The 27,768-nt window shown below is 44.4% G+C and overlaps 1 protein-coding gene across 1 annotated transcript in view; it reads left to right on the top strand.

The window, feature by feature from the left end:
* The window catches only part of SYT9 (synaptotagmin 9), a 187,175-nt gene that overhangs the window by 122,858 nt on the left and 36,549 nt on the right, over window positions 1–27,768 (top strand). The window contains exons 4-6 of the mRNA XM_032642080.1: window positions 14,716–14,836; window positions 16,299–16,470; window positions 18,599–18,728. Of these exons, the coding sequence (XP_032497971.1) occupies window positions 14,716–14,836; window positions 16,299–16,470; window positions 18,599–18,728 (423 nt within the window). The remainder of the gene's footprint in view (window positions 1–14,715; window positions 14,837–16,298; window positions 16,471–18,598; window positions 18,729–27,768) is intronic.

Consider the following 27,768-nt stretch of genomic DNA (forward strand, 5'->3'; position numbering starts at 1 on the left):
GGGGCAAGCATCAGGAATACAGTTGGAGTTTCTGGGAAAACTGAATGACCAAATCGTTACCAGCGCCCATGTTACAGGTGGGCCAGGTTTGGGCCATCAGTGTAATTGTTAGTGAGAATTAATGACACGAGGGAGATGCTGCAACTGGGATTTCCTCTCCACTTGATAAATAATGACTTCTTGCTGCTTTATCTTGCAAGGGTTTTTGTTTTTATAAGAGACTCTGTGAGAACAGGATTTCTCAGTGAGTCAGTAGTGCTGGGGAATATCAGGGTGGGTGGTGACCAAATGTCCCATAGCTTGGTGGCTTCCTGGAAATTTGACCCAAAGTCTCGAGGAAGCTAGGCTACTGGGGCTGCAGCAGATGTCCAAGAACCCTTGCACCTCCTCTTCATTTGTGCATCAATTCGAGAAGTACTGACTAAACTACTCCTAAGTGTCAGCCACTAGGAGAGATGGATAAATGGGACTTCCCCTGGAAGAGTACAGAGGCCAGTGAGAGTGAGAAACATGTAATCAATTGTCGTAATAATAGGCACCTCATATTTACTGCAGGTGCAGGTTTTCTCAGTTAATCTTTTTAACAGCCCTGGGCTTTAGATATTAATTCTAGTTTCCAAATGAGGAAACTGAGAGCAGAGAACTGAGGAATTATGTAGCTTATCTAAGGTTGCATTAATAATAGGGAGGCGCTAAGACTTGAACTCAGCTTCATTCTGTTGTACTATATGTCCAGGTTTCAGGGCCTTTAAATAACAAGCCCTCTTTATGTTTTATGCCCCCAGCCTCAATTCCCACTCTTCCAAGCACATACTTTGAGCTGTTTATTTCAAAGTATACCTCTATATTTTTTCAATGATCTATTTTATTTAGTTTTAGATTTAGATTTCTATTTAATTTTATTGTGGAAGTTGAAGATTTAGCTCATAAATGCACTGCACAAACACACACACTCTTTCCTCTTCCATCTTCTCAAAATAGTAATATCATAAATTTGTAGAGATAGTTATTCATATCTATATCATTATTGCATAAACTTAGTTTATAGCTGAGCCGTGTAGTGTGATTACATTCTTTGTTCCCCCAGGAGTTGGTCATTTGTATCTCTAGCCTGCCTCTTCCCCCTGATCTCCATACTCATATCTAATTGGCTACCTGACATCCCCATTTGGATTGTACATATAACGTATGCAGAACTGAGTTCTTGGTCTCTCCCATAGCCCAGTGCCTTCTCCCTCACCATTTAGAAATGAGGGTTAATGGCAGTTCCACCTTTTCGTTAACTCAGGCCAAATATACTGGAATCGTCCTTGACTACTCTCTTTCTATCATTTAATCTATTAGAAAATCCTGTTGTTTCATCTTCAAAATTTGATGACCTCTCACCACTGCTTTCTCTGGACCAAGCCACATCACCTCTCACAAGGTTCGTTGCAGTAATCTCCTGACTGATGGCGCTGCTGCTACCCTTGTCCCCTCAGTCTGTTCTCAACACAGAGGTGATCCTGTTACTCACATTGTGCTACTTTATTGCTTCAGTCCTTTTAATGACTTCCATTCCCACTCAGAGCATAAGCCAGAATTCTTTTGGTAACCTGAATGATCTGGTCCCTCACAACCTCTGTGACCTGACCATTGTTACTCTCTGCCTGTCTCACTATCTCCTTTCCCTTCTGCAGACATAGCAGGTACACTCCCACCTCAGGGCATCTGCACTTGCTCCTTGGTCTGCGTGGAATCTCTCCAGTTAGCCGCATACTGGCTTTCTCACCTTGTTTCTCCAGGTCCTAACTCAAAAAGGCACTCTTTTGTGAAGCCTTCCCCACTTAACATTTTATTTAACTCCTCAACACTACTTAATCCCTCTTCTCGACTTTTTTCTTCTCTGTATTTTATTATACATGTGTTATTATATGTATGTGTGTATGTGTATATATACGTGTGTGTCTGTATATAATTTATTTTGCTCATTATCAAGCTTCACACATAAGAAATATGACTCACGATGGCAAACGACTTTTGCCTGTGGTTTTCTGATGGATTCCCAGCACCCTGAAGAGTACCTGGCAGATAATTGCATTCCATCAGTATTTGTTGAATGAAGAACCTACAAATGAATTATCTTGGTTTTATTTGCTGTGTGTATGTTCCTGTGCCTATCAGTAACTTGTCCCAAACTCTGTCAGATGTTTTAAGTCTCTTCATAAATACATCAGATTTTCTTTCTTTCTGTAGAGGACAGCCTTTAAGGGCATAGAGCAGGGAGTGGGTGGAGAGGCAAATGAAGAGAATCGGTACATAAGACAAATGTCCATACATGCATGAGTCAGTTTCTGAGCTCTGTATACAACTCCATGGGTTTATTTGCCCTGCACAAATACTACACTAGTCCAGTAGCATTCTAGTTAAGTTTTCCTATCCAGTAGAGTAAGATCTCCCAATTTGTTCTTCTTCAAGAGAATCTTGACTGCTCTAGGCACTTTGCGTGTCCAAATTAAATTTAAAATCAGTTTGTCAAATTGTAATCTGATTGGAATTACATTTAGCCTGTAGATCAGTTTGGAGAATATCTGTATAATATTGAGTTCTTCCAATCTGTGAACATGGTATATCTGTTCATTTATTTAGACCTTCCTTAACTTTACTCAGTAATGCTTTATCTTTTTTCTATAAAGAAATAGTGGACATTTTGGGGTAAATTTATTCCAAGGTTTTGATGTTTTCTGGTGCTATTTTAAGTGAGGGTTTTTTTCTGATTTTTTTTTAACCTGTTTTTTCTGGTATATAAAAATGAAATCTATTTTTTTTACTTATGTCATATCCATCAATCTACCAATCATCAAGAAACATGCTTATTTTTTTTTTTTTTTTTTTTTTTTTTTTTTTGCATTACGCGGGCCTCTCACTGTTGTGGCCTCTCCCGTTGCGGAGCACAGGCTCTGGACGCGCAGGCTCAGTGGCCATGGCTCACGGGCCCAGCCGCTCCGCAGCATGTGGGATCTTCCCAGACCGGGGCACGAACCTGTGTCCCCTGCATCGGCAGGTGGACTCTGAACCACTGCGCCACCAGGGAAGCCCCAAGAAACATGCTTATTAATTCTAATAATTTACCTGTAGGTTTTAAATTTTTCTTTTCTTTTCTTTTTCTTTCTTTTTTTTTCTTTCGCCACGCCGCACGGCTTGTGGGATCTTAGTTCCCCGGCCAGGGATCAAACCCAGGCCCTTGGCAGTGAAAGTGCAGAGTCCTAACCACTGGACCTCCAGGGAATTCCCCAGGTTTTAAAAAATTTCTTGGGCTTCCCTGGTGGCGCAGTGGTTGAGAGTCCGCCTGCCGATGCAGGGGACACGGGTTCGTGCCCCGGTCTGGGAGGATCCCACATGCCGCGGAGCGGCTGGGCCCGTGAGCCATGGCCGCTGAGCCTGCGCGTCCGGAGCCTGTCCTCCGCAACGGGAGAGGCCACAACAGTGAGAGGCCCGCGTAACGCATTAAAAAAAAAAAAAAAAAAAAAAAAAAAAATTTCTTTACACAGAGCATCATCTAACAATAAATGACAGAATGAATTCTTCATGTCAAAACTTTATACCTTTTATTTCTTTTTCATACCTTACTTCCCTAGCCAGGACCTCAAGTACAGTGTAGAATAGGAGTAGTAATGTGGCTTATTTCTTATGTTAACCGGGAAGCTTTGCACATTTCACCAGTACGTGCACCAGTGCCGCAGCCTTGTTTTTAGAGGCCCTCCATCAGATAAGCAAATTCCTCTTCCATATCTGGTTTGTTAAAAATTCTTATCATAAATAGATGCTTGATTTTTATCATATTTTTCTACGTTCACTTAGATAATTATATGACTTTTCCTCTTTATTATGTTACTATGGGCAATTATATTTTTAAAACTTCATATGTTAAATTAACCTTATGAACTTGAGATAAAACATATACGAGTAATATATTATCATTTTCATGTTTTTCTGCATTCTGTTTTCTAATATTTTGTTCAGTTTTTTAAAAATCTCGCTTCATGAGTGAAATTGGTCTGTAATTTTGCCTTTCTTGTAATGGCTACCTCCAATTTTGGTACCCAAAATATGATATCTTCAAAAAATAAATTGGGGTGTGTTCCCTCTTTTTCTCTTCTCTAAAAGTGTTTGCATAATATTGGCTATATTTGTTCCATAAAACTTTAATAGAATTCACCAGTGAACCCAGCTGAGCCAGAAATTTTCTTTATGGTGAGGTGTTTAATTACAGATTCAATTTTTTTTAATGAGCCATAGAAATTTGGAGTCTTTAATTCTTCTTATATAGATTTTATGTTTTGTGTTTTGAAAAACGTGTACATTGTGTCTAATTTTTAACATCTGTGGGTGTAAAGTTGCTTATAAAATCTTTTTATTCTCTTTTTAATGCTTTTAGTAAAGATCCATAGATGTGTTGCATTTCAACAATGACATGGTTATTTTTGCCTTTTCTCTCTTGCCCCCTCTTTTTTATCTGTTTTAACAAAGGTTAGCAGTTTTTATTTAGCCTTTCCAAAGGTAACTTTTGGCTTTGTTGATTTTCTTTAATATATTTGTTTTCTATTTCATTAATTTCTGCTCTTAAATTTATTATTTCCTTCCTTCTACTTACTTTGGGTTTAATTTGTTGTTCTTTTTCCAAATTCTTTAGATAGATGCTTTGATCACTGTTAATCAGCCTTATTTTGTTCCATGTTATGTGTTTAAAGCTAAAAGGTTTTTCCCTTAATCTGATTTTTAAGGATTTGTGTGGGTCCTGTGTGTTTCTCTTTTACTCTCATACTGCTACCGCACTCACAGCACTTCTGAAACCAAACATGTTGGGGTTATTCCTATACCAAGCAATTCTGCGAGACCAGCTGGGTGTCCTGCAGTTCTGACACTATCTACCTTATTAAGGACTCAGTCCCATGACACTGCCCCTGGCTTCAGATGCCAGTCACAAGTAGCAGGTCCCCAGGTTACCCACAATTTCTGTCCAACTTGGCTACAGATCAGAGGTTCCCATGACCTCCTCCTTGGATTCGATTATTTGCCAGAACAGCTCACAGAACTCAGGGAAACGTTTACTGGCTTTACCGTCTATTAGAAGATGTGATAAAGGGTACAGGTGATACGTAGGGTGAGGTCTGGGAGGGTCCTGAGCACAGGAGCTTCTGTCTCCATGGAGTTGCGGGTATGTCACCTTCCTGGTATATGGATGTGTTCACCAACCTGGAAGCTCTTTGGAACCAATACTTTTGATATTTTATGGGGGCTTCCTCATGGTCAATTATTAACTTCATTTCTAGCCCTCTCCCATCTCTGGAGAATGGGGGCTGGTGCTGAAAATTTCAAGCTTCTAATCATGGCTTGGTCTTTTTGGTGACCAGTTCCCATCCAGAAGCCATCAAGGAGCACCCCGACAGTTGCCTCACTGGAACAAAAGATGCTCCTAGTACTTCTTATCACTTAGGAATTTACAAGGGTGTCAGGAACCCTGTGTCAGGAAAAAGGAAGAAAACCAAATATATATATTTCTTATTATAAATCACAGTATCACAGCATTCCACATATTTTGAAACGTATAATTTTTATTAGCATCCAGTTCAATATATTTCTCATTTTCATTGTGATTTTTATTTGGAATGATGGTTTATTTGGAAGTGTATTTTTTAGTTTCCAAACATATAGAAACCCTCTAGTTATCTTTTTATTACAGAGTTCTAGCTTAGTTACATTATGGTCAGCTCTCATCGTATCTAACATCTCTGCCACGCCCTGCAGTTAACTAACCTCCTTCCGGATGTCTTCTATGGCATCAACTGTTGACCTCTGTGTGAGGATGTGTGATGGTTAGGTGCACAAGTGTATGGACCACAACCTCTCCCCTTTTCAGTACAGGAAAATGTGTGTGAAAAGGCAAGCTGAAATAAGGGCTTGGTGTATGTATAGTAAAGGATTGACTCAGTAAGCTTGGGGTGCCTAAACCCTACCCTGCACATTCCAAAGAAAGGACTAGTCCTTGACTGAAAGATAACCTCTAAGCCCTTAGAATATCCTGACTGATAGGAGTTCTTTGTATAACAGACCTTGGACCACACCACATATTTTTTGCTAATGGTGTGATTTATGATGGACACTTGTTTTTGTTCACCTAGGGCTCTGGGCTACGCTGATCCCCCTCTGATGAAGGGAGTAAAGACTGACCTGCTAAGGTTAGTCATGTGGGTACTCTGTACCACGCACAGTAAGAACCTTGGGCATCAAGGTTTAGGTGAGCTTCCCTGGTTGGTGATACTTTGTATATGTTGTCACACATCACTGCTGGGAGAACTAAGTGCTATCTGTGTGACTCCACTGGAAAATGGCAGTTGGAAACTCATGCCTGGTTTCTCCTGGACTCCACCCTATGTAATTTGTTTTTCTTTGCTGATTTAAATCTGGGTCCTTTTATTGTACTAAACCGTAACTGTGAGTAGAACAGCTTTTTTGGGTCCTGTGCGTCCTTCTTATGAATCATCAGACCTGAGGGTGGTCTTGAGGACCCCCCAGTACAGTGGTACTTAGAAAATATTGAGGAGACTGGGGTATCAAAAGTCTGTTGATTATGATTCTCTTTGCCTAACTTCTGTAACCTACTATAAAACCAAAGTTCAGGGCTTCCCTGGTGGCGCACTGGTTGGGAGTTCACCTGCCAATGCAGGGGACACGGGTTCGTGCCCCGGTCCAGGAGGATCCCACGTGCTGTGGAGCGGCTGGGCCCGTGAGCCATGGCCGTTGAGCCTGCGCGTCCGGAGCCTGTGCTCCGCAGCGGGAGAGGCCACAACAGTGAGAGGGCCACATACCGCAAAACAAACAAACAAACCAACGTTCAATACTTTTGGCGATGTTAATATCATGCAAGTAGTGTTAAAGAATAATTCTTCAGAATGTTCAGTTATATATATCAGATGAAAATATGAGATTGCCTCCACTGCCTCATGAGGCTCCTCTCAAAATGATGAGCTGTAAAAGACTTCTGCTTTGACCCTTCAGTTATAAATAAAGACAATTAGGGATGTCCTAGAAAACCAACATCATGAAAGAGAAGGTCCAAAGTAAACAAACAGATCAGCTGATCACTGGAGAAAAAGAGATTAAAGCAAGAGGAAAAAAAATTCCAATTAACATCAATCACTGAGGACCAAGCAAAATCAGTGAAAACAAGATATCCGTACCTTTTGGGGAAATTTCAGAAGGTACAAGTACAAAGTAAAAGTACAAAGAGACAATCTTAAAACCTCCTTGAGGGGAAAAAATGTACAAAAGAATGGCATCAAACACCCTAGCTGGAACATGAAGTACTAGAATATATTGTGACAAAATAAAAGGTTCTAAGGTAAAATATTTTTAACCTAAATTCTGTGCCCAGCTAACTTTCTTTTAAGAATTAGAGCACAGGGACTTCCCTGGTGGCAAGAATCTGCCTGCCAATACAGGGGACATGGGTTCGAGCCCTGGTCCAGGAAGATCCCACATGCCACGGAGCAACTAAGCCCGTGCACCACAACTACTGAGTCTGCACTCTAGAGCCTGTGAGCCACAACTACTGAGTCCACGTGCCACAACTACTGAAGCCCACATGCCTAGAGCCCGTGCTCTGCAACAAGAGAAGCCACCGCAATGAAAAGCCCACGCACCGCAACGAAGAGTAGCCCCTGCTTGCCACAACTAGGGGAAGCCTGCACGCAGCAACAGAGACCCAACGCAGCCAAAAATAAATTTATTTAAAAAAAAATAAAAGAATAAGAGCATAATAAAGATTACTTTAACTACCTGTGAACCCTCCCTGGAAAAACAGTACTCAAGGACATACACAAGGAAAATGAAAAATGTATCTAAGAGTGGGGGATGATATGGGTTTTATGAAACTGCAGTGAGCAGAGAAATAAATATTTTAACCATAGTTTAAATGTTTGCTAATAATTTGGCTGTGAAACAGTAGGATGGGAAGAAACCATATTTTAAAGGACAAAATCATAATAAATTCCAAGAGGAAGAAGATTTGGATACAAAATTAACAAGCTTGATTTAATAGACATATAGAAATATGTCCCCTACAAGTAGAGCCTAGGCATTATTTTCAGACATATTTGAGCAGAAATGAATGGGATAGTATAGGATAATTTTTTCAGCGGTTAAAACCATCAAGACATATTCTGTGAATTCAGGACAGTAAAACTAGAAGACAAAAATACAGTCCTCTGTAAAATGTCTTTTCAGAATTTTTTAATCCCCATTAATTTACATACAATAAAATTAACAAATTTTAAGCGTACAAGTTTTGTCACATGTATATAGTCATGTAACCACTACCATTTGGTTCAAAATAATCTTTAAAGGCTTCCCTGGTGGCGCAGTGGTTGAGAATCCGCCTGCCGATGCAGGGGACACGGGTTTGTGCCCCGGTCCGGGAGGATCCCACATGCCGCGGAGCGGCTGGGCCCGTGAGCCACGGCCGCTGAGCCTGCACGTCCGGAGCCTGTGCTCCGGAACGGGAGAGGCCGCAGCAGTGAGAGGCCCGCGTACCGCCAAAAAAAAAAAAAAAAAAAAAAAAGGGCTTCCCTGGTGGCGCAGTGGTTGAGAGTCCGCCTGCCGATGCAGGGGACACGGGTTCGTGCCCCGGTCTGGGAGGATCCCACATGCCGCGGAGCGGCTGGGCCCGTGAGCCATGGCCGCTGGGCCTGCGCGTCCGGAGCCTGTCCTCCGCAACGGGAGAGGCCACAACAGTGAGAGGCCCGCGTAACGCATAAAAAAAAAAAAAAAAAAAAAAAAAAAAAAAATCTTTAATATCCCTTACGGTTTTTTTCTTTGATCTATAGGTAATTTAGAAGAGTATTGTTTAATTTTATGATTTCATTCATTTTGGATTTAATGAGAATTTTTTAATGACCCAGAATATGATTTATCTTGCTGAATGTTTAGTGTATATTTGAAAAGAATGTGCATTTTGCTGTTGTTTGATGGAGTATTAATAGGTAGAGTAAATATCAGTTAGGTCAGGTTGGTCAATAATACTGTTAAAGTCTTTTATATCTTTACTTCTTTTCTGCTTCCTTGTTCAATGAATTACTGATAGACAGTGTTGGAATCTCTTAACTCCACTTGTGGGTTTGCCTGTTTCTCCTCTTAATTCCATCAGATTTGTTTAATATATTTTGAAGTTCTGTTATTAGAAACATGTGCATTTAAGATTATGCCCTCTTGATGATTTTAGCCTTTGTCAATGAAATACTCCCTTCCTCCCTGGTAACATTCCTTGCTCTGAAATCTTCTTGATATTAATATATCCACTCCAGCTTTGTTTACATGGCCTAATTTTTTCCTCCTTTAAACCTATCTTTGTCGTGATATATTTTTTAGTTAATTTATTTATTTGGCTGCACCAGGTCTTAGTTGCAGCAGGCAGGCTCCTTAGTCGCGGCTCACCAGCTCCTTAGTTGGGCATGTGAGCTCCTTAGTTGCGGCCGACGGGCTCCTTAGTTGCAGCTCCCGGGCTCCTTAGTTGTAGCGTGCGAACTCTTAGTTGCGGCATGAATGTGGGCTCTAGTTCCTGGACCAAGGATTGAACCTGGGCCCCCTGCACTGGGAGCGTGGAGTCTTAACCACTGCACCACCAGGGAAGTCCCCTGTCATATTTTAAGTGGATTCCCTGTTGACAGCATATGTAGTTGGGTCTTGCTTTATGATCCTATCAGAAAATTTATGTCCTTTCAATTGAAGTTATCAGGTATATACATTTAAAGTAATTATCAATATGGTAGTGTTTAAATCTGTCTTTTCTATTTGTTCCACCTGTACGTACTTTCTTTTTTTCTTATTTCCTGCCTTTTTTTGAATTGAGTATTTTTATGGTTACAGTTTATCTCCAGTAATGGCTTATTACATGTACTTATTGGTTCTTTAGGTGGCTACTCTATGGTTTAAAATATACACCTTTACATTATTCTATCTAATATTTATTATCTCCTTTCTTTTGCTTATTTTGCTTTTAATTTGTTTTTATTTGCTGGTTTCTTGAAGTGGAAGCGGTGGCCAGTGAATTGACACTTTTCCCCTTGTGTAATATAAGCATTTTAGTGGTATAAATTTCCCTCTGAGTACTGCTTTAGCTGTATCCACAAATTTTTGTTGTTTTTTCATTTCAGTTTAGTTCGAAATACTTTGTAATTTCTCTTTTGATTTCCCTTTTGATCCATGGGTTATTTAGAAGTTACTTAGTTCCCAAATATTTAGAGATTTTGCAGATATCTTTTTGTTATTGATTTCTAATTCATTTCCATTGCAACCAGAAAATATACTTTGAATCTTCTCATATTTAATTGAGACTTGTTTTGTGGCCCGTAATACGGTCTATCTTGTTCCGTGTTCTGGGTACACTTGAAAAGAATGTGTATTCTATTGCTGTTTGGTAGGGTGTTTCTTTAATGCCCCTAATTAGGCCAAGTTAGTTGATAGTATTGTTCAAGTATTCAAATCTCTGACTACAACTTGTTTATCCTCACAATTCTATCCGGTTTTGCTTTATGTATTCTGACAGTATGCTATAAAGTACATAAATATTTAGAATTGTTATGTGCTTTTGATGAATTGACCCCTTTATCATAGTGAAATGACCCTTTTTGTCCCTGGTAATATTCATTGCTCTTACCTATACTTTGTGTGATATTAATTTAACCACTGCAGATTTCTTTTTATTAGTGTTAGTGTAGCGTATCTTTTTTTATTCTTTTACTTTTAATATACTTATATCTTTGTATTTAAATGTCTTGTAGAGAGCATAATATTGGGTCTTGCTATTTTATTGAATTAATCTTTGCTTTTATTTTGATGCTTAGATCTTTTATATTTAATGTAATTATTGGAATAGTTGAGTTTAAATTTACCAGCTTACTATTTGTTTTCTATTTCTATCATATTTGTCTCTTCTGGTCTTATTCCCTTTTCAGTTTTTTCTGCCTTCTTTTGGATCAACTTAATATTTTTAAAGCATGTATCTTATCTCTTTTGTTGGCTTATTAACTATAAATCCTTGTATTATTTTAGTCATTTCTTTTGGGTTTATAGTATATGTCTTTAATATACACAGCCTAACTTAAAGTGATATTATTACTACTTATAGTATATACAGTACAAGAACCTTACAACAATTCTAATTTCTTATCTTTCCAGTGAATAACCCCAATAAAATTAAAATTTCTCTTTCTCAATATTGATTTTTTCAGTCCCAGGGAAGACTGAATCTCCCTGCTTGGGTTACATACTCACCCCTGAACAGACAGTAGTGGACAGGGGCATGAATATTTTGGTCAGTCTGAATTCCTGCTGCAGCCCTTCTAGAACTTCATGGAACTAGGAAGGACTTCACCAGAAGAACCCAAGAACAGGAAAGCAAAAGTGTGCTAGTTAGACAAAAACTAGAGCTATCGTAGACCACTACAGGCAAACATACCACAGAAAGAGTTTACAGATTGGCAGGTAGAGAATTCACACACACACACTTGCTATAAATTCCCTATATATATATCTTGCCAACAATACGGAACTTGGCCACACAAAGCCAGGAGCAAATGTAGCATTTCTTTGTGTGACATTTTCCTTCCACTTGTACCCCCCAGGGCCCCTCTGCATATCTGATTTCTGTCAAGCTGGAAAAGAAGCCAAACACTCCACGACTCTTTTGTATTTGACTTTTATCAGCATTCTGGAAAAATTTTTACTAACAATATAAGCACCTCTGTATAAGACAGAGTTTCTCAACCTTGGCACTATTGACATTTTGGACCAGATAATTCATTGTAGTGAGGGGCTTCCCTGTGCATTGTAATGTTTAGCAGCATCCCTGGACTCTACCTACGAGACGTCAGTAACACAACTGCCTCCCCAGTTGTGACAATTATAAATAATGCCAAATGTGCCCTAGGGGAGCAAAATTGCTCCTGGTTGAGAACCACTGAATTAAGGAATGTTTATAAACATCCATATCTACAGATTCTTAACCCCAAATCAGCATCAGCTGAGGGGGAGAAAGCAGGGTTAGCATTAGGTGCCATCAACTTCTGTTCCGTATCCCAGCAAGTCCATCACTTCTCAGGGGACCACATCTGTTGTTCACCACGGCAAAAACAGCTCTCAGCACCTGGACGAGAGCAGTGTTCAGCAACCACAACCACAACAAATGTTAGAAGAATAAGTGAATAAATGAATGGATGGATGGATGATGGATGAAAAGGAAAATGTGCGTGATTATCCACAGTGTTACTCTGGGGAAAGGCGTGACTTAGGTGGTATGTACATAAGAAAAGGACATATTTTACGATTATACTTAAATACTTTTGTATTTGAATTTTATCATTTTTACCTTCATAATTTAGATAATTTTAAATCATTTATTTTTAAAACACTTGGAAATCAAACCAAGGATTTTCCCCTTAATAAATCTTTCTTTAATTTGCTCAGGGTTTTTTAAGTACGAAAGTGGACTTTTGCCCTAGTTCATATTCTGAATATATGACCAAATCTGAAGCGCAATTTTTTTTCCTTTTAACTCGTGAGCAAACAGCAATATCATATAAATATTTATGAATGAAGTTTACGTTGGGGAAAAATGTACTTAGGGCAAAAGTAGCTTGACACGTTACATTCAGTTATGTGCCTTGGTCTTGAGGGCAGGGACTGCATCATCACATCTTGAGCCCTACAGAGCCTGTGCGGTGTGGGCCCTCAGAAAATGTATGCCGCAAAAATGATGATGAAGCTTCTTAGGCATGGTTTTGGTTCCTCCTGTTTTACTTTGTAAAACCAAGATTATTAGGGCAGGATGAGAGGAGAGGGGGCTTGAGCCAGGTGCAGTGAAAAGTCCTCTGAGAAGAACACGTGTCTGGGCCTTTCTGCTTAAGGCACACAGGAAAGGTCCAAGGGCAAAGGAATAGGCCAGGGAGTATAGAGGGGGAAAGATAATTTATGGGGACAGCTGTCCCTCCTCTTTCTCCTCCGCCACCAGCAGGAAGCTGGGTCAGATCCTTCAGTAACAGCAGACCCTACTCCTGCAGTTGGGAACCCGGGAGCACAAAGCAGTCCAGCACCTGCCCCATGTGACACCTCCACCCCAGGGGGAAAGGCCCAGCTACCTGGGTCTCTTGATATTAGGGCTCCAGGAACCAGAAGAGCCTGACATGCTTGCGAGGAGAGGTCATTTATTTACATGAAGCAGGGAGAGCTCGAGGACACAGAGCGATCCATCTGCCTTAGCGACTAAACAGACTCCCTTCGCCTCATCCTCCTGCAGAAGCGGTCAAGGAGGGAGGTTGGGCGAGGTGACCTTACAGAGCTCAATCTGTGCTTCTAAAAATAGTAGCATCCTTGGAGAATCAAGGAGGGGAGGGGAGGCTGTGGATGTTGTGGGCAAAAACCGGACTCCCCAGAGCACTGTCAGTATGAAACTGTATTAATTAGACACAGACACCCAGCTCGATAACCTCAGGTATCACAGAAATTGAAAGTAAATGAACTGGCTTTTTTTTTTTTCCTTTCTGGTTATACTTTCCCTGGGCTAAAAAGGAGAAAGAGAATTGTGTCTTCTGACCTATTGGAATGACTGCACACTACCCCAGGAGATGTTTTCCCCAGCAGAGGGAAATGGGGCTTCTTAGATACACATAGAGAGAAGGCAAGAGCTGCAGCAAAGTGGGAGCCAGGGGGGTCAGGCGTTGGGGGCCTGCGGGGTCTGGGTCCCCACCTCTCTCTTCATGCCTGGAGACTGCGCAGGGGCTTGGCAGGTGTCCAGGTGTGTCCAGGGCTGTCGCGGGCTGCCACTCTCAGGCTGCTGCGGGGTCTTCGTCGAGAGCCCTGTGGGACGAGGTGTTTGCAGGGTCCAGTGGAGTCACGTGCTGGTCCGCACAAGCTGCATGTGACCAGGTTGCGTGCGGTGCTCTGGTGGGTGGAGGGGTGTGTGCGTGTGCGTGCGCGTGCTGGGATGGGGGGGGAGTGTTTGCAGGAGTGTACGGAGGTATTGCAGCAAACTCGGGGTGGGGGGGTCTCTGTAGGGAGGTGTGTGGAGCTATAGGGGAAGAATGCACATGGACGGTGACTGGAGGACTTTGCGGGCTATGTGAGGCCTGTGGGTAAAACTGTCGGGGAAAAGCTATGTAGGAAATGGGGGTTGGGAGTCTCCAAGGGGCTGCACGGAGACCTGTCTGAGAGAGTGCACGAGGCTATGGGGGGGCTGTGTGCAGAGCCTGTCTGGGCTGCCAGTGGGGCAGCCCAGCACTGTGGGGCAGCTCTTTGTGTAGCTTTGTCCTGCGGGCTCTGAGCGGATGTGATGGGGATATGAGTGGAGCCACACAGGGGGCTCCCTAGGGGATAGTTAAGGCTTTGGGGGCTTCTGCTCTGGGGGCTGCTGTGGGCCGCGGGACCTGTGTGATGCTGGGCAGGGCTGCAGGTAGCTGGATAGAGGGGCAGAACCCTGGATGGTGTCCCCAGCTCTGCCATTTAAAGATGAGTGTGCTTCCTTAGGGAGGGCGCTCCCGAAGTGCAGTCATTTATTCTCCTTCATCTGATTGACTACGTGAAGGGAAGGAGCAGTGCGGCCCCTTGCAATGCTGCCCTGTCGTGCTTCTGTGTGCGCCAGGCTGAGGACACTTTCTAATGCTTCAGTGTGTGCTCTCTCAACAGGACAACGTGGATCTTGGAGAGCTGATGTTTTCCCTCTGCTATCTTCCCACGGCTGGCAGGCTGACCATTACCATTATAAAAGCAAGGAATTTAAAGGCAATGGACATAACGGGAGCATCAGGTGGGACAAGCTCAAATGCAGATTTCTTCCTACGTTCTTATGTAGCACCTTATGAAGCTTCCAGTAGAGTAATAAAGTGCATGGACTTTGGAACCAAACTGCCTAAATTTAATCCTAGTCCTGGACCTAATAGCTGTGTGACCTTGGGCAAGTCACTTAATCTCTCTGGGCTTTAGGTTCCCCATCTGTAAAAATGAGGACAATAATAGTATCTGGCTCTTTCGGTTGTTACAGGATTAAGTGAGTTAACACATATGACACCTAAGAACGGTGCCTGGCACGCACTAAATGCTCCTCAGTGTTAGCTCTCATTATTATTACCATTGTTCTCTCTTAGGTCTTCTCCTTCACATAATTGTGGACTGGACCTACAGTTTGCACATGCTGACATAGCTTATCTAATTGGGTCTTTCCTCACATACAGGCAATCGTCATCACCTCAGGCTTTTAGAAGATTGATATCCAATATCCTTATATAAAAGGTCCATCAGTGAACTATGCAGTTTGGTTTTTCCAGTGAATCAAGCATGTAGCCTTAAATTCTAAACCCTAACAGAAAATACCCTGATATGCAGTTCCTTTTATACAAGTTCACAAGCCACCTCTTCAGGGGCTCCCAAAATGTGGTCGCAAAACCCCCAGTTCACTGGCTTTTGGTCACTGAAATCAAAAGATGCAATATATTTTGCTTCCTGGATGCCAGTGTTTTATTCAAGCAGAAAAAAAGATATGGCCTCTTCTGGCCCTCTAAGTCGCCCCAGACAGTGTATGGGTGTCAGAGCAACACGTGGTTAGGCAGGTGAAGCAAGAAGGACTCCCCACTGAGCAGAACAGTGAGGTGAAACCAAGAAAGTTCCACCTGAAGCAGAGTCCAGCCTTGCCACCTGTCACCCCATCCCATGGCACCACAAGCAAGCCTGTGTCCTTTCTCTCCCTGCTGAACTGCTTCTCCCTTTGCAACCCGACTGCAGGCAGCTCTAGGGCTTGAGGCCCCTGCACTGAAGGAAACCCACCCCCACCCCAAGTTTTCCCAGTCCTCTAGGAATTTAGCTTCTCCCTTTCCTAAAGACCTGGTTTTTAGAAAAAGATTCCCCGAGGTGGCTCCAAGTCAGGTCCTGCAGCTTTTCCCCCATGCTTTGGAAATGGCTTTGCATTTCCCTTCCTGTGACAGCCAAGCAGGTCCTGGATCCTAATCTAATTCGGTAACGTGTTTTCACACTATTTTTAAATTCCACTCATTTTGAGGGGAGAGAGTCCTGTGCTTTTTCCTGAATGAATGACTCAGTTATCCCAACTCCAGTCCCTGCCCAGACATCGTGTTAATTAAAATCCTCAAACTCCAGTCCACAGGCAGAGAAAGGGGTTCTGTATACCACGGTCCTTGAAAGTCTGCCGTGACGAAACTGCTGGCCTAAATCTGCATGTATCCTCACAGTACCTCTGCTTCTCATGGTCTGTACAGATCCCTACGTGAAAGTCTCATTGATGTCTGACGGCAGACGATTGAAGAAGAGGAAAACGTCCACCAAGAGGAACACTCTGAACCCTGTTTACAACGAAGCCATAGTCTTTGACGTCCCTCCCGAGAATATTGACCAAATCTACTTGTCCATAGCGGTCATGGACTACGACCGGTGAGAGGCCTAGAGCTGTTTCTCATTGCAAGTCCGCTATGCCCAGGGTTGGGGCACGGGGGGTGCCAGCTGTAGACTCTTAGCTGGTGTCTTAGTGCAGCCACAGGAAGAGAGTCAGGTGGGCAGCACACTGAGAGCTGATTGACAAGGAGTCACCATTTTACAAGCAATGGAGTAGAGTCAGATTACCGAAGTGCCTCTAAGCTCTCCCATTTCTTCTTTCTTTCTCCTCCTCCATTCTCCTTCCTCCTCTACTTCTTCCCCTCTCCATCCCTGTACACCCCTCAGAATCTCACCTTAGAGAACTGTGACCCCACAGATCATAATCTTCTCTCTGGCAATCCTACCTGGCCTTTATCAGAAAGATTCCACTCAAAACAGCAGAATGATTACTTTAGCCAGACCATCAACATTTCTAAATACATAATTTTGTTCTTTTTTTTTTTCTTCTCCCAATGTGTTTAATAAAGATCGTTTCTATCCACGTAAGTCTGAAAGCAAACACAGAAATGTTCTCTTGAAAATGCTAGAATCAGTATGGATGACAGGGTACATTAAAATGTATAAGATGCTCGACTTTCTAATTAATACAGCACAGAAGAGATATTTATAGCCTGCATTGTAGCCAATTGTGTATTTAAAGGACAGATTTGAAAAACAGTCATTTTAATATGCAGAGGAAGTACCAACAGGGAATTATACATGTTAAACTAGTCATTAGACTGAAATGCAAAGTCTGTTTTTAATTGGAAACCTCCCACATGGTCTGGGCACAATTATAAAAAAAAAAAAAAAAAGTCTGACTTCTAATATCTTACAGTATTATTTGCAGCTGAAAATTTTCCCACAGACCCCTGAAATGTCAGAAAGGCAGCCTCAATGCCCTGAACACTCTTTCCAGAGATGCCTGGGTGAAGCATAATCGTCTTGCAACCCAGGGAGCACGTGGGTTGGCTCAGCTGCCCATGGGTGTGATAGCCCACGCTGGGCAGTAGACCTCATCTTGTCTCCTCTGGACGACACACAACACAAATAGTGTCGGGCCACAGGAGGGGACATTGCCCACCAGCCGTGGAAGGCTGGGCCAGTATTTTTCAAGCTATTGCCAAGTTTCCCGCATCGACAAATCTGATTATGTGAGCTCTGCTTCAGTTTAATTCTCAGTAAACTCATGAATCTGGCCTGGAAAAATCCATGGCAGAATTCGTGGGGCTTCTGCATGCAACTGATTTTAATGAGCATAGAATCCAGTATCCTTCACACTGCTTCCCCACCCTTGTCTCCCCCTTGCTCCCTATACACAAATAGGAGAAAAATCCCTCATCCTTGTAGGAAGGAAAAAGAAAGAGAAGAAGTCTGTGAATCTGGATCCCAGAGAGTTAAAGGATGGGCCATGTCATTCTGGATATATGCAAAGGACTTCTAACCAAAAACCGTTAAGGAAAAAAGAAATGGTCCAAGGCAGAGATCTACCCAGGGATGTTTCAGAAATACTAGCTAAGTATTAAAGGAGCTGAGTATTTCTGCAGTAGGGAACTCAAGTTGGGTCAAAGAAGCAAAGCTGGGCTTGCAAGGAAGGAGGGAAGAGCACAAAAAGACAACATGTTCTCTAAAGAGAGGGGTTGCGAGATGATCCAGGAGCCTCCTCCACTCTGCCCCCTTTGTGAGCTCAAGGCTACAGCTGACAGACTCGGAGCTTCTCCCTTACCCATACTTGGTTCCCTCTTGCAGGAATGAAGCAGCCATTAGTGCAAGAAACTTTTTTCAGATGGCCCCCTTTTCATTACATGGATCTGGAGGCCTGAGGTCAGCCTTGTTCCAGAACCAGAGGTGACATCCTTTGCATGCAGCAGGGAGTTCTTCCAGCACAGGTTCTTGGGAACAAGCTAAGTCATGCCAGTGTTCCAACAGCTGAGCTGTGTGAGGGCCAGATTCTGGTCTTCCTCTCTGTGCCCCGAGTGAAATATTGTAACCCGAGTCTTAGTGGCTATTAAGCTTGGCCTGTAGTTTTAAATTAGGGAATGAAAAGGACCACCCCTTCCCTAATTCCTCTGTCAGTTTAACTGAGTAGTTGCTGCTCTTACATACCAAAATTTAAGGAAAAAACTATTGTGCACCATTTTCACAGTGTAGGTCACAATGAGATCATCGGCGTGTGTCAAGTAGGCAATGAAACTGAGAGGCTGGGCAGAGACCACTGGAGTGAAATGTTGTCATATCCGCGCAAGCCCATTGCACACTGGCATTCCCTGGTGGAGGTAAGACCCTACTCCCACATGCTCCTCTTTGCAGAAGAATAAAGGCTTTATTGTTGAGATGCAGGAGCCACCAAAAATGTGAGTGTACCAGGGTCTATGGTCATCGATGTGTTTCCCTGGTTGCATTTCCTGGGACCGCTTGTTGGGAATTGCATTCAATCTGAGATTGAGTCTGTGCTCCCTGCCAGTCTGGTAGGTTTTGAACATTGATCAGGGATCATCTGTTACTTTGATTGTTTTCGAAAAAGATCAAGATTCTCTTATTTCATGTTGTGGCTTTGGGTTGACATTTGGAGGACGTCTGCAGGATCTGAGTGAGTGTGGAGGTCCAGGCCATCATAGAGTGACTTACAGCTAGCATCAGAAAAAACTTGAGACCGGGAGAGAGGAAGCATGGATTCTGAGACTGGCCGTAGCATGAACCTATGATTCTGGGCAAACTGGTTAGTATCAACTGTATATGATAAAAACCCCCAAGTCAACAAACCACAAAATAACAAGTGAAATGGAAATTTATTTCTCTCTTACATAAAAAAGGTCCAGAGGAATGTTGTCTAGGAAGGTTGTCTAGGCTGTTAAAGTGGCTCTGTGGCTGACAGAGATCTAGACTTCTGTCTTTCTGCTTCCCTGTCCCAGTGTGAGGTGTTTTTTTTTGTTTGTTTGTTTGTTTGTTTTGAGGTCACCTCATGGAGCAATATGGCTGCTAAGCTCCAACCATCACATATCTCCCAGGCCATAGAAAGGTGAAGACAAGAGCCAAAAGCACACACATTCCTTTTTAAAGGGTTTTCCTTGATGTCTTATGCAACACTGCTACTTCCATTTAAATTAGTCCCAGAACTTAGTCATACAGACACGTATGGTTGCAAGGGAGGGTAGGAAGTGTATTCTTTTTGTCAGTGGCAATGTGCCCAACTGAAAAAGCAGGATTCTCGTTGCAAGGTAGAGGAAGAGCGTGGATGCTTGGAGGCAGTGGACTGTGGTTCTGCCTCCCACCCTCATTCATTCACTCACTCCCCCATCCTTTCCTTCTCATTTATTCTTCCCCCACTCATCCTTACTCAGTGACTCACCCTCTTTTTTATTTACTAACTCATTCTCTCAGAAATAAATTGCATTCTCTAAGTGACATTTCTGTGGGGCCAATGCCATATTAGATAGAGAAAATATAGATGTAAGAAACCTTTCCTTTCCTTGAAGAGCTTATAGACCATAAGAGAGAAGATGGCATGTAAACTAATCACTGAAGTGCACAGTCATAGGCGTTATCATCTACATCAAGTGCTACAGGGGCACCAAGGAAGCAAGTGTCATGCTTGGATGAGCTTGTCCATGAAGGATTAGTCCCTCCTGCTCTTGGGAAACGAAGAGAACCTGAGCCCCTGGGAATAGGGACACCAGAGAGCGTGGGTTCCAGGCAGAGAGCTTCCTCTCATCTCCCAGAGCAGGCAGCTCTGTTCCCTGCAAAGCCATCCTGAGAGACCAAGACCAGAGCCTCACCCAGTGTGGATTCTGCTGCCCTGGCCAGTCAGGAGAGTCTAAGTAAACATGCAGGGCAGCCATAGAGAGGCAGGAGGGCCCCAGGGGATGAAGGGACAGTCTGTTGGAGATCCTGCCGGAGGGGAGGAACAAGACAGGGTCTGTGGACTGAATCTAAGCTTCAGGGCCTCTGGGTGGTATACTCAAGGAGAGCCTAGGGCCCTCCTAATTTGCAGGTCCTTGAGGACACCTATGTCCTTGGGCCGTAGAAGGGAAGACTGTTTCCTGGGCTCAAAATTAATCCCTACGGGAGACCGTAGAACCTGTGAACCACTTCACAGTGCGGGGGACTGGTGCTAGCTACAGTGCACATCACTTCTTCAGTTCCTGGTGGAATTCTCAGAGGAGTCTATCTGTGGACTGCCAGAGCCCGTCACTAGCAGGGGCAGTTAGAGCACTTGTGATAGGCTTTTTGCGCCCTTACAGAGTCACTGCCGACTTTCATTCTTATTTGTAACCTGGAGTGTCAAAGACTGTCAGGGCTCTGTGCCTCTCGGGACACAGGAGATGGGAAAGGAGTGAGGATCAGGGGTGTGGCGTGGGGCTGAGACAGGAGCCCTGATTGTGTGCACAAGCACTTCTGTCTCAGTGACCTTGCCAGGGAGTGACTGTGGATGGGACTGTGAACACGGGGCCCCGAGCACGGCGTGTGCACCTTACAGGAGGGAACGTGTGGAAAGCGGGCCTGGGAGGCTGCCCTCACTGCCCAGGAGGAAGCACCCTATGACTGGCTGCCCGGGAGCCATGCCTTAGACCCTGAGCACTTGGCTTACTGCAAATCTGTGTTGGACAGTTTTGTGAGAGATACGTGTTTTTAGAGTTAAACCACTGAAACTTGGGGGTCATTTGTTACAGCAGCTAGAATTACTTCGGCGAATTCAGTGGTCTTTTCTCAATGGTTGCAGCAGAACTAAGGAAATGAAATGTCCCTTATATGAAAGGCAAACCAAGGAAGGCTTTTCCTGCCCTGTTGCTTCATGTGTCTTTGAAGGACATGCCTGGGACTTCGAATCCATCCTGAGAGGAGAAGCCATACTTTCCCTTTTAAGAATAAACATGTTATGAGAGGACTTGGGGCAGTGGTACCGGATGAGATGAAAAGCAGTGTCAGAGGGGTGCCCGTGCTTTGCTGACAGCTGTCAGGATGGAGGAGGCCGTGGGCAGAGCGGTTTTGACGTGGATGGACCTAGATTCAAACCCCTGTGCTGCCACTCAGTTGCTTGTTTCTCCCTTTTGCTGAATCTCAGTTTTTCTCCTCTGTAAAGTGGCTGTAATAGTGCCTGTCCCACAAGGGTGATTGTGAGGATTAAAGAATCTAATGTATGTGAAGCACCATGGCTGGCACCTAGTAAATGCTCAGTAAAATTCCCAGTTATGACCATTACTATGTATGTCCCACATTCTGAGGGATTGCTGTGTGTCCTCATGGGACCGTCGCACAAAGAAACATGATAATGTTGGTCACGGAGGGAAAAAGGAGGGTTGGGCGTACCCCACACCCCACGTGCTGGTGAGCCATGACCTCCCACTGGGAGAAGGGGTCATTTGTGACTTGACTGGATATAGACACACGTATTTCAGTTCTGTTCTTTCTCCTGTCTTCCTTGGCCTTAAAGATAAGTTGCCGTTACACTAAGAACCGTTAAATTTTCTGCTGTAAAACAAAAACAGCAATTAAGTTGCACTTCTCTGGGTGTGTGTGTGTGTGTGTGTGTGTGTGTATACATAAGCATTTGTGTAAGAATGAATGAGAGAGAAAGAGAAGAGAGAAGATCTGGAGTAGTTAGGATTTAGTACGAAGGGAGGCTGGCCTGGCAGAAGCTCTTCACTGCTGGGGGCTGAGGGACCAGGTCAGGACTGAACCCTGAGCCCTGCAGAGATCTGGCAGCCTGCTTGGGGCTGCATCCAACACACCCTGACCTTGCCAGAGCAGGTGGCAGATGGAGTCTTCAAAGCCAGTGAGTTCAGAAATCCATTTCTCTCTCAGAGAATCTGGATGGCTTCACTGCACACTCAAAGGTCAGCCAGTGTCGCTCCCTTTTCTCTCCATGATGTCGGAGGCTTGGGAAGCTGTGTAAACTCCCTCAGTGGGCTGCCTGGGCCCTGGGGACAGGAGCATCCCCTCCACGGAGCCTCAGGGGATGACAGAGCTCTGACAGAGCTCCCACAGCCCTCTCCTCCATATATCCAAGAGAAGATGGTGCTGGCCTGGCCACATCCCGGCACCTTTCCCACCCCTGCACGTGGAGCTGGCCCACACCATGCAGCTCCGGGGACAATAATAGCAAAGTTCCAGGCTTTCATCACTTCGTGTGAAGTGCTGCCTGACCTCTGGATTAACAGGTAGTAAACTTGGTCTGGTGGGAAGAGCAGACCACAGACACCATTGGGTTGAGTCCGTTTTTACTTTTCTAAAAGGGATAGATTCCAATCAGAACACACAGTGAAGGTCCGCAGCATTCCCCTGATGGACAGATGTAAGATTCTAAACCCCAAAGCCCTGCTCAGGGGTGCTCAGGTGTGAACAAATCTTCCTGTCTCCAAGCTCAGCATTTTCTCTGTGCACCTGGTTAGTCTGACAGTCTGCAGGGCCACCTCAAAGAGCTGGCAGCCCCCTGCAACTCAGGGTTATGCAGTTCCCAGCATAACTAGGGGCAGGTGTGGTACAGTACACCCTGGCAGAAACTTCCAGCCTCTGCCACCTTAAGGGTGTAGATTTAGAGCTGTATAGCTAAGGCAAATGTCATCACCCAGACTCGACTGGGAGTTACTCTAGCAGGCCCTTTAAACAAGCTCTAGATATTATCCATCAAGTGCCCACCAGGGCCTACCTGGAGTCTTCAAAGTCTGCACATTCCCAAGATTACCCAGGTTGGGTTAAGTGTCCACCCCTGGTCCAGTTTGCCAGAGGTCGGGGGTCATGGAAATGTGACCTGGTCCCACTCCAACAGGAGTGTTGAGAGGAGACTTGCTGAGAAGTGTCCCCCTGGCAGGACAGGGAAATGGACACAAGTGACCCCTTCTGCTTCCCAGAAGATTTTGAAGTGAGGGCGTCAAAAGCCTTATTACTCTGGGCCAACTGCTATTCACAACAGATTTAGGAAAGAGGAGTGATTCCCCAGAAAGAGGAGGGGTTGACTGGAACTGAACCTGGATCAGGTTCCCATCAGGGAGTTTGAGTGTGTGTGGGCCTGGAGTCCTGGTGAGGGCTAGACCAGCAGAGAAGGAAACTGAAACCAGAAAGAAAAAAACAGGCACTAGGCACAGGGTGGGAAAGCCCAAGGGAGTTTCAACCTGCCTCCTGTCTCCTTCCTCCTTCCCAAGCTGGCGCCTAGGCGAGAGAAGCACAAAGGCCCTGGTGACAAGGGGAGATCTGTGTGCTTGCATCTGACCGGACGTGTTGTCCAGCTTGTCTTTGGCCATCAGATGACGTCGTCACTACGTGTGCTGCTGGGACCCCCTCGAGGCTGACCAGGCCACACTGCGCCTCCTGACTGCCCTGCAGATCTCTGAGGCCTTGGCAGCACCTCTCGCCTGAGAGGTTTTCTTTGCAGCCCTTGGTACAGGTCACTTTCCCACTTACTGGACACCCCCCCCCCAAAACAAACCCTTGTCGGCCAATATTGTCACCTCCTTTCCACATCTTACAAGCATTCAGGGACACACAGGAGCTGCAGGAGACTCAGTGCCATTACAGGCACCCTCTTCATGCCCATAAAGTTACGTGGTCATTTCTACCTGTTCCTCTAGCCCCATGTTGGCACAGGGGCCATTTCTGCCTTCACCTTCCTCCTCGACCCACCTGAAACTCGAGACTTCAAGCCTGAGCGGTGAAGCCAGGACCTCACATCAAGCCCCGCCCCCCATCTCCCTACCAAAGGCTCTCTACATCCTCTTTCCGGCTGGTGGAACCTTCCTTTGTATCAGAGCATGATTTCCTTTATACTATGACTTAGGTTCAGATCTCCAAGGTTTCCTCTCAATGTGTAGAGGGAACATTTGGGATTTCGATGTGTCTCTTTTCTCTTGACAGGCCTGGCTTTGGAGACTTTTGTTTCTGTAGGGAGTATCTGGTCATTGACCTATCTGATCATCACGTTATTTGCCCTCAGTTTGTAGGAACATATAACATTGATTCCTTTGCATGGAACAGCGTGATTTACAGAGAATGGAAATACTGTCCCTGTTATACAGGTATTAAATTAGTATTTGAGGAATGAATGAAAGAATGAATGAAGGAGACATATAAGGAAAGCAGTTGGGTTCCTCTAGTTCTAAAGTCCCACAGTTTCCCACTCAGAGGAGTCCAAAGGAGAAGTCAGTTCGCAGCAAGGTGTAAAAGGTATCAAGACTAAATTTACAGTAGGCTCTTCAAATGGAGATGGTCCTTATTAAGCTCCAAGCTTTGATCACCTTTTCTCCATTTAGAAGGACGTGAGAAGAGACCATTTCGCCCCTTGGTTCCCATGAACTGCCCTCTGATGGTAGTGGCTTTGCATTTCGAGTGCACTTGAGAAATATTCAGAACAATAACTTAGGCACCTTAGTAAATCATGAGAAGATCCCCCTCGTGCTGATGATATGCGTGTCCAGGTTCTAGAGTGCTTCAGTATCTTCTTTCATAAGAGACGGAGGAAGCAGAAACCACAGACATCCCTGCGGTGAATGGCAGACTGCTGTACCCTGAATGAGAACTGATCAGGAGGGGTGACAAGGACATTAGCCCACAGGTTGGCTTTTCTTACCAGGGAAACATTTCAGCAGCAATTTTGCATCAGGTAATGATGATTCACTCCGCCTACCTGTGAAGAGAAAATAGAGAAAAATAGAGGGAGTGCATCTTTTGGACAAAATAAAGCATTGAGATAATATTTTTTCAAAAAATAAACTATTTTCATTGGGGGATTTAGTATGCCAATATCCATAAACACCAGCAGGGCCACTGAAGCACAACTGAGTGCAAAGAACAAAGAAATGTGCTACGTGTTGGGGATCTGAAAAACATGTAACAAACCTCTTAGAATCTGTGCCAGTTGATGTAAGTGACCAGAATGCAGTTGGGACCAGTAGGCATGGTCAGTGTTAATGGGGCGTTGTGTTTCCAGCTGGTGGAGGGAATGGTCAGCAAACAAAGCCAAGAGCATTCAGTATTTCCCAAACAAGTCCTCCTTCTTGTGTAGAATTATCTGGTTTAGGAAAAAAAAAAAAAAAAAAGGATGCTAAGCGTTTTCTCATCTTCAACTGGGGTACAAAACCGGTAACTCTTCCAGGTGTCTGTAGAAATAGCAATCATACAAACTGCGGCAGCATTAAGGTAAACACTAGAGGTATAAAAGATAATAACAATGTGTTGGAAAATAACATTGCTGCTCAAACCGAAAGTCAACTGCATCTTGACTCTCCTCTCTCACAAATGACCCTGCCCCAGCAGTCACTGCCCTGGAGCGTTCCTGCGGTACACTTGAATAGTAATTAAATAAGAAAGTGGCTAACAATGGGCTTGGGCCTTCAGCAGTCTCATCTCCAAGAATGGCATTCCGGTGTGACTGCTAATACTGTGGGCTGATGGGCCAGTTCTTCCCCCCACCCACCCCGTAGATGAAATGAACTAGAATGGCTTATGCCAACCTCTGAAAGAGCCACACTCCCTCGTGATTATCTGTGGGGAGGAGAGGACTTCCTGGGTTAGGGGGCCAAGGCAAGGGTGGAGCATCCTGGTGTCAACTGAAGAAAAATACACAACCTAGAAGTTGAGAGTTATGTTTTAACGGTCTCTCAAAACTGAGAACTTCAGCCTAGGACGCAGCCTCTCTGATAGCTCTGTGGGACTGCTCCAAAGAGAAGGGAGGAACCAGGATACATAGGAGTTTTTGCAACAAAGACCAGGTAGTCGGAACATCAAGATTACTGTTAATTAAAGAAAACCAAACATCTCAGGTTAAGGAAGTTAGCACTTTTCTGCGTGAGGGAAGATGCAAGAGTCTGGGCTCACTGAAATCGTTCCTTTGATGTGCACCTCAGCTCTCTGGGGCCAGTATCGTGTGCTTTCTCATCCTGAGTCTCCTCAGGGTGCACTGTCGGGGATGGTTTGCTGGGGGGCATCCTGTGTCGGGGAGGCTGTAATGGGAAGGCCTGATGGCTGCAACATCCTTTGTGGTCTTTTTGCTCGGGGGAGGGGGGAAGGTTGTTTTTGGTTTTTGGGCCACGCCACGTGGCTTGCAGAATCTCAGTTCCCCGACCAGGGATTGAACCCAGGCCACTGCAATGAAAGGGAGACCTAACCACTGGACCGCCAGGGAATTGCCCAACATCCTTTGTTCACTGATGTGGCAGGCAACACTTTTCCATCGATAATGGCAAAGGACAGAATGTCTAGAAGGCCGCTGCTCCTGGAAATGCGTCTTTCAGAGGATGTGCCTGTCGAGCGCTGTCTGCCAAATGTCAGCAGAACAACCTGTTGAAAAGACAAAGCTGAGTTTACTGCTTACCTGGTAATTGAAGGGGAAGGGCAGGGTCTGATCGATATTTTCAAGTATGGTTTAAGGTGGGCCTTTCAGTGTGGCATGGGGGATGATTCAGGGGATGGGGAAGCTTGGTTAGGGTTGGGTAAAGATCATGATGTAATAGTTTAGGTGGACACAGCAAGGTGAGGATTTTGAGACCAGGATTCAAAGAGTTTGGGGGTATAAACCGTCTGTTGATACTTTCTAAGGAAGAGTTGATGGTTTTCTGGAAAGTCCCAGTAATGAGCAATAATGTTGTCTGCAACTTTCATCTGTCTTGGCCAGAGTCTCTGGGAATAGTAAAGTTAATGTTAATGAAGGCAATAGAATAGTAAAGGCAAGTTAACGTGGAGTGCATCCTGTAGACAGATGGCTGTGTTGGGGTAGATGGCTTTAGTTCACACACCCCAAGAACAAAAAGCAGAACGAGGGCTGACAAGGAGCCTGCCTAGTTCTGTGGGTACCCACACAGACAGCAGGATGTCCTTCTGATGGCCATGACTTCTCCTTGGGGATTCTAAGGAGCCTGGCTCCATCCTTGGCTCCAGTAATGGAACTAAGACCTAGTCCCGGGCTAACCCAGTCAAGCCAACCATGGGGATTAGTACTATCTAAGCTGATTCAGTCAGATAGTATTAGAGAGCGTTTGGTGTGAATGCTTGGACAGGGCCGCTCTCTCTTTCTTGTTGGATGTAAGTAAAGAAGCATACACGACAAGAACAGCTGTAGCCCTTCTGGACCTCTAGAGGAAGCAGGGTTAGGGTGAGGCCAACCCCATAGGTGGCAGAATAGAGAGAGGAAAAGAATGCAGACCTTCGATCATATGGTTGAGTTGCTGGATCAAGCCTCTCCTGAACATAGTGTTACCTCTGGCCTTTATGAATACGTAAGCATGTACATTTCCTTTGTTATGTAAGCACTACGAGGTAGGATTTCTGTTACTTTAAACAGAAAATATCCGGGACATAGGCGAACACCCACCCCTGTCCCAACTGGTG

This window comes from Phocoena sinus, chromosome 8, assembly GCF_008692025.1.
Source record: "Phocoena sinus isolate mPhoSin1 chromosome 8, mPhoSin1.pri, whole genome shotgun sequence".
NCBI lineage: Eukaryota > Metazoa > Chordata > Mammalia > Artiodactyla > Phocoenidae > Phocoena > Phocoena sinus.